The 7,150-nt window shown below is 41.3% G+C and overlaps 1 protein-coding gene across 1 annotated transcript in view; it reads left to right on the top strand.

The window, feature by feature from the left end:
• The window catches only part of LOC102310405 (alpha-1,6-mannosylglycoprotein 6-beta-N-acetylglucosaminyltransferase B), a 68,205-nt gene that overhangs the window by 1,361 nt on the left and 59,694 nt on the right, over window positions 1–7,150 (top strand). The window contains exon 2 of the mRNA XM_005940836.3: window positions 227–339. Within this exon, the coding sequence (XP_005940898.1) occupies window positions 227–339 (113 nt within the window). The remainder of the gene's footprint in view (window positions 1–226; window positions 340–7,150) is intronic.

The raw sequence follows: 7,150 nt of genomic DNA, 5'->3' as shown, positions 1-7,150 counted from the left end.
AAAAAAAGGTTTTGGCTTGACTGAGACAAAATGAATTTTGAAAAATAGGTCCAAAATGTCATGAAGTATTCAGTGTCCTAAGTTTGAACTGAACTCTGCTGCATTTCCTCTGTGACATTACTCCACCTGTCCTTTGTCTTCTGCTTCTTTCTGTCTCCTGAGCTCTATCCTTGGCTTTTGGTCTTATGTCACAAATTGCCCTTTTGTCTGTCTCCCTCTCCTGCAGGATCTTTGTGGTGGGGATCGGCTTCTTCAGCCTGTGCTTTCTAATGACTTCTCTTGGGGGCCAGTTCTCGGCCAAGCGACCCGGAGATTCCCCCTTCACCATGCGAGCTGAAGGTAAGCCTGCGGTTATACATCAGTGCCGCTCGGCAGCCTGTGACTTCAGTGGCTGTGCCCTGCACTTGTAATGAACAGGCTGGAAACATGCTGAGAGCTTCATGGGGCTTCCTTGATTACTGCCAGTGAACTGACAGACCTGCTCACTTTGCTCATCAGGAGTGCGTCAGGGGGTACCATCGCCTGGAGAGGCTCCTCTCATCTACACGCCATTTTTTTTCCTCGTCTGCTTTCACGTCATGACCTTCTTCTGACCCAGAGGGACTCGATTTTAGTTGTAGTCGCAGCTGAAAATTGGCTCATGGTTTTGTCCATCTTTATGCCGGTTATTTTACCCCGCGTGTGGGCAAATAGTGCAGGGCCACACGGTGTGTCGTGCAGAGGAAGCAATCTACAAGTCGGCCAGATCCCGCAAGCTCAGCCAAACAAGAATAAGCAGAGCATTTAAAAGTGAAGTAGAAAATGATTGAGGCTATAATCATATTTACTGGTGATTTCAAAGATAGTTTGATCATTGGAGGGCTGGAAGCTGCGTGTTTCAGGGTGACAGCTACAGTTTTCACAAGGTAATTTTAAAATACCAACAAAGGCTTTACTGTCACAGAGATCCCTCAAATGAATTCCACTCCAGAAAGAAATCCGAACTATGCGCAGCCATCCCTCAGAGAAACCAGTTATCTTTCAGGGCACGTCCTCTGTGTTTGTGCTATGTGCCTCTGCATACAAACCACTACAGCACAAGCCATTTGGGAGAGTCATTGTTAGCTTTTTGGACTTTGTGTCTCTCACCTTTTTATCACCGCTTGGCACAATGTTGACACTGTGTGTCATCCTCTGTGACAGAGACCAGCTGGCATTAGAAGAAGCAATGCTCCCTATCCACTGCCACCCATCCAAGGACGCCAGTTGTTACCAGTTTGTGTTAGCAACACACCACACTGATGCCAATTCATTCCTATGTAAAGTAGACAACGGCATAATTTAATCTCTGCTGAAGAATGCAGTTTGGCTCTGGGTCGGTGAGTAAAGGGCACACCGTTGTGTGGTTTTTGTGCGTGTAAGCTGTAAAGATGTTGCCGACTGAATTAGTACTAGAAACGTCTTGGTTATTAAAACTAATAATTCTCAGACCAGGAAAAAAAATCTGTGTAATTCTGTAGTGTAGATGGGAATGTTGTATCAGGTGTGATCATGGGTGATAATTTTAGGGATAGCACCCGTTTATGAAAGGGTATACAGAGAAGTGGTTCAAGGTGAGGAAGCCAGAAAGGAGGGAGTGTAAGACAGGAGAGCTGTCTGATTAATTAATCGCTCACAGGCTGCAGTCAAGGGAAGCCATGAGGCCTCCGGCTTATTAAACGCTGCTAACCAGGGAGAGCCCAACCATGTAAAGGCTCATTCTCCATGTGCATTTGTGTGTTTATGCACACGTGCCTGCTTGGGAGTGAGGATTAGTGGACCAGGAGTTAGCATAATAAATTAAGTTGGGATGAGTTACTCAGTGGAGCGGCACCTCGAAGGCGATTACTGTAGCTATCGCACCCATCGAGCCTTTGCACGGGATGCTCTGGAGAGCTGCAAGAGCAAAGGCTGGATGCATCGGACCCCACATTGTAGCTCTTTTCAATTTCTTTGTGATCATTTCGTAAAAAGAGTAGAAGCACCGTAACGCCCACAGTACTTTTGTATCGATGAAAATGGCCAGGCTGTGCTGACAGGAACCGCAGCTCTGTTTACTGCTCATCTTGTGAATGACAATAACTGCCTGAAGAGCAAAAGGTGTGGAAAAAAATATGTAATTACTGGGTTGCTACCTTCTGTTTCTCTCCCCTGCCTCTACATTTCTATCATTCTCTTGGCTCTTTTTTTTTTTTTTTTTTTTTTTGTGGCTCTGCCAGAGACAGAGAAATGTACTGGGATGCAAAGCTCTATCCAGATTTAAAGTGCATGCACTTCCTTCATTACTTCCCTTTGAAAATAGGGGAAACTAATGATGTGGAAAAAGTAAGGGGGGGAAGGGGGTGGTCAGAGGGAGACCATTTCTTCCAGAGTGGGGTGCATGAAAGGCGGAGGCGTTTGATCCTAGATATCTTAAAGGCTCCAGAGGCGTACCGTAGCTTTCTAATAAGCTCTTTGAAGACCACCTTCACAGTGTGTCCTTTTGCCACGGGGGTCTTGATGCAGTTTAGCCATAAAGAGAGAAATGGGCCTAGCGCGGTTTCAGGTTTTTACCCAGTTCAGAGCAAGACGAAATGGTTCGGATGTTAATGTGCTCTTCATTCTTACATGCAAGCTCCATTACCTGAGTAGTTTTTTTTTTAACTGCTTTTCCTGCATCCTGTGAATTTGAATTTAATGAATATTAATTAATGAGTGAATATTAAACAGTTTTGCAGAAATTGCTCCTAAAAGAATAATAAAGTCATACAAAAGGAAATAAGATAATAATGAATAACAATCAGCTGCTTACAAGCTGCTTTAGCCTCATAAAGTGCTGAGTTACAGCAGGGCAGCAGGTGTGCGGGGAGTGTTGTTCGGCACCTTGTTTACTGCCATCCTTTCACAGACACTGATGGAACTTTTTTATTTCATGGATCAGCGATCTTCACTACGTGATGGATGAAAATGAGCCTTTTCTGACATCGATCATAGCAAAGCAAGGGTGTGGCATCTGCACGTCTAGCAAAGCTGAAAATGCGAGTTTGTTTTTTTTATTTTTGAATAAAAAGTTTGATAATGTGCTTGAAATCGAAGCACTGTCCCTCCACCGTGTGTGTATTGGTACTATGAATAAAATAAACCCAAGTTTTCTACTGCTGGAGCTTCACCAGCAATTGAGAAGAAATGGGAAATGATTGTGCAGGTGACTGACTGGATCTGTGCCTGACAAAGAAGAGGTGTGGATAAAAGATGACTGCTCATCATTCACACTTTCGCCTGGTGAAGAGGAAAAAAAAGCAGATTTTTATTTTTTGGCTTGGATTGTGAGGCGGATATGACAATGCAGACACTGATTGCTGTTTGTGACAGTTTGTGGCTAGATTCAACCGCTAACATGCTTTCTCAGATTGTTATTTACAGCTTTCTGGTGCTGAGCATCTTTTATTTAAAGAATTGTCATCAGGGTGTATTGTGGCTGATTTATTGCATGCTATTTTCCCCCCCTCCCTTGTTTTTTGGTATTACAATAGACAGATTTAGGCGGAGATAATACTCATGCAATGTTTTTGCTGTGAACTATAAAGAAAACTGTTATTTATTAGTTTTAAGTGGTTAAGTTGACTGGACTGTTGAATTTTGTGTGTACATGTTAGCTAATTAATTGTGACCTATAGGGAAAAATAAGTACAACACTTTTGATTACAACTTTCTGCAAATTAGTAGCAGTAAAATAATTGCTTCCATTGGAGTGTGGCCACAGAATATATCTGTGCTTGTAAAGTCAAAATAGAGCAAAAAAAAGAAGCAATGGATTTCACACAAGCAATATGCTCTTACACCATACTGAGTCCTATGCTAGATGAAATTATTATGGTAGGCTGGTTGATTTCAATGTCTTTTTTTGGGTGGAGAGGATACTGATCAAGTATTGTCACTTACGTGAGCTGCAAACTGGGTCAGGAAGTTCACTTTCTATTCTTGTTGTATCCCTTTGCTTCCATGTATTTTTGTGTCTGTGCAAAAACAGGAAATATGTTCATGCAGAATAGTAGGCAGTGAAAGCATGAAAGAGGATAAAAGTACTACACTTCCATCTTGGAAAATAAGTGGAGACGCTGTGCAGGCACACAGTATGTTTCTTAGTAAACTGAGCTTTAGAAATGTACTTTTCAGAAAGTGAATTTGGGAAATTCAAGTGTAGTTGATTTCGTTTTTCATAGTAGGTCCATCTCGTCCAGGGGTGGGTGATTAATTTTCTCAAGGGCACTGGGACTGTTGTGGAGTTCTGCACCATCCTGATGCAAAAATCCCAGTTTTTCATGTGGCCACTTGGGAAAATTAGTCATCCACTCCTAAAGTAGCAAAGTCCCAGTTCTTAAGGTCCCAGCTCACTAGCATCATATGAGAAACCAAAACTGTTACCTTCTGCAACAGTCCCAGTTGTGAGCTGGTGCAGACCTCCACAACAGTCCCAGTTTCTCATGTGACCCCTTGACAAAAACAGTTGCACACACCAGCTCCAGTTGGTATATTTTTAACCATTTTGAGAAGGTAATCACATGACGCTATCACAATAAATTTTTCCAAAATTAAAGGTAGAATCAGAACAACCTGATGCATTGCGGTGACTGCAGAATGATCCGCAACACATAACTGCAGAAAAACTGCAAGTGAAGAAAAAAAATTGCCCTAAGATACAGAATTTATTTGCTGGTTGGTCATGTTTTTGTTGTTGTAATTATTCACTTCGAATAATTTGGCAGTTAGACTAATTATCTTAATTGCCCTAATTTATTTGATAAGGACCAATCTCGGAGTCATGATGTAGTGATGGGAAACATTTGTCACATGTCCTCCAGTGTATTCATATTTGTATCACGATTGGCTATCCCTACTCAACTGAACCATTTCAGAATGATATGACCTTACTACGGGGCTTCTAATTTCCCTGCAGCAACTGAACACAGCCTGGCTGCTTATTATCCAATCTGGGAGCTATTAGAGAAGCTCAGTGTGTTCCCTTGTCTGGGAACAGGGTTTAAAAAAACAGGGTGGAGTGAAAGCGAAGAGGTGTTGTACACACTATACAGGTTACCAGTTAATTTAATGTTCAAGCATTTGGACTGTGAGGAAACTAGAAGACTCCAACATGAATCCAGAAAGGTTTTAACTTTGATCCTTCAGGCCCTGAGGCACGAGTACAAAACAATTCACCACCATGCAGCTTTCTTATAATAATCCGTAATTTTTCTCCCCACAGACATAAACACATTTTTTTTCCAAGGTCTTTGCCTAAGCACATTCAATTTAAAATAATATACTGGAGACTGCACTAGAGTTTTTAAGGATCAGCTTTAATTGGAGTAGAATTAGAAAAATTATTCAAAGAGCCGCTTGTGGGATGAACCTCTTTCCTGGGAAGTCCAAACATACCTGGAGACATGCTTACCAAATGGTTCATAAGCAGCAGGTTGTTACTGGAATGTCAGTTCATGCACAAAAGAGTGAGTTTGAGTGAAAGTTAAGAGTTGTTATTTAGATTCGGGTTCAGATGCCTTTCAGTACAATGCATAAACATTTGGTCATGTGTAAGGGAAACTAATATAGAAGAGATGGAAAAAGGCAGTTATCACAGTGCAAGCTCAAACCCCAGTGACTTCACTTATAGAAAATCAAAGTCTGAAGAAACAAAACGCAAACAAAAAGAGGAAAGCACTGGGGGTGGCCATGACCCAAAAGAGCCAACAGATCCCATCCCATCTGCCGAACGTGGATAGGATCTAGCATGGATCTTAAATGGCTGCCAATGGCACTGGCACACTGCTGACACAAGCTTCAGAATCAATGCAGATCTGTGTACAGGAGGATTCTTTAAGCTTATCTTCAGAAAACTGACAGAGTTGAAGGAGCAAATTTTATCACTCAGTGGGACAACAGAAATCCTAAACCAACAACCTATGCATCCAAAGAGCTTTTCAGGATGTCTGACCAAGCCAGTCACCTTATCTGCTGGAGATTTGGGCTGTGAGACTTCACAGCAAGCAAAGCTGGAGCTTGCTCTGCTGAAGGTCTCAGAGATTATAGGGGGAGATACAAAGAGCTCCCAGACTTCATTGAAGATACAGGATTTTCCACAAAATAGTAAAATTCTTTACTGCCACCAATAACCTTTAGATATATTGTGTTAAAAGGGCTATATCTCACACATAGTTCTTTCAATATTAATATAAACCGCTGAGAAGTCTCCACTTCTTTTTCAAAATGTGCTGAAGTGCAAGGAACAAAAAACTAAATATCTACAAGCTGTAAATTAGCAACCTATGTGCTGCTGCTCTGAATAAAAATCATAAAAATCAAACATCCAATTAAAATATATTTTCACATTTGCAAATTGATAAAGGTGGAAATTCTGTGTTTCGCACCGTGCGGTGTAATCCAAAAATCATCATGCGTAGGACTAAATGTGTTGGTTTATCTGCACACTGTGGATAGAAGATTAAGGTTTTAATTGAAGTTAGAGGGAGTCGTGTTTTTAAAAAATAGTGCAGGTTGTTTCCATTTTTCCAGGCTGTCGGGCATAATAAGAGGTTGGAGCTGCACGCAGGATAAGTGACAAAGGTTTTCTGCTCTAATAGCTTCTGGATCTGGCAGCTCCCTCACATGTGCCAAAAAGCAGAGAGCAACTCAATCTCAATCAGCCTTTTCTGTAATGAATATTTGAATCTGCAGCGTGAGGACGGGGGGAGGGTTAGCTGAGCATGTCTGAGTTCAGAGCAGGAGGGAATGTATGATTTTTATCCTGGTGACAGGTGAGGTGGAGAGGTTCAGCTCTAAGCTCCCTCACGGAGAAACCTTGCCAGCCAGAGTGGATAGCAGGGAAGATTGGATTTATTTATTTAGCTTTCTGTGGTGCTAATGGGGAAAAAGAATAAATTATTGAGTAAAAGTCAGACTTTAAACACTGCTGCAATCGATAGTTTGGTTAATAGTTTGGATTTGTTTGATTTTTAGCATATATTGTATATAGATAACAAAATCTCTTTATTTTAACCTGACAAAAACCCAACATCAGTTGGGCTTTATTCTTAAATCTTATATTCTTAACTTATTCTTAACTTATAGAAATTATGGATTTATATATTTTGGAAGC

Source organism: Haplochromis burtoni, unplaced genomic scaffold (genome assembly GCF_018398535.1).
Source record: "Haplochromis burtoni strain Fernald_Lab_line unplaced genomic scaffold, NCSU_Asbu1 Contig_294, whole genome shotgun sequence".
NCBI classification, from domain to species: Eukaryota; Metazoa; Chordata; class Actinopteri; order Cichliformes; family Cichlidae; genus Haplochromis; species Haplochromis burtoni.
Note: the sequence above shows the minus strand (reverse complement) of the source record. Positions and strands in the feature narration are given on the sequence as shown.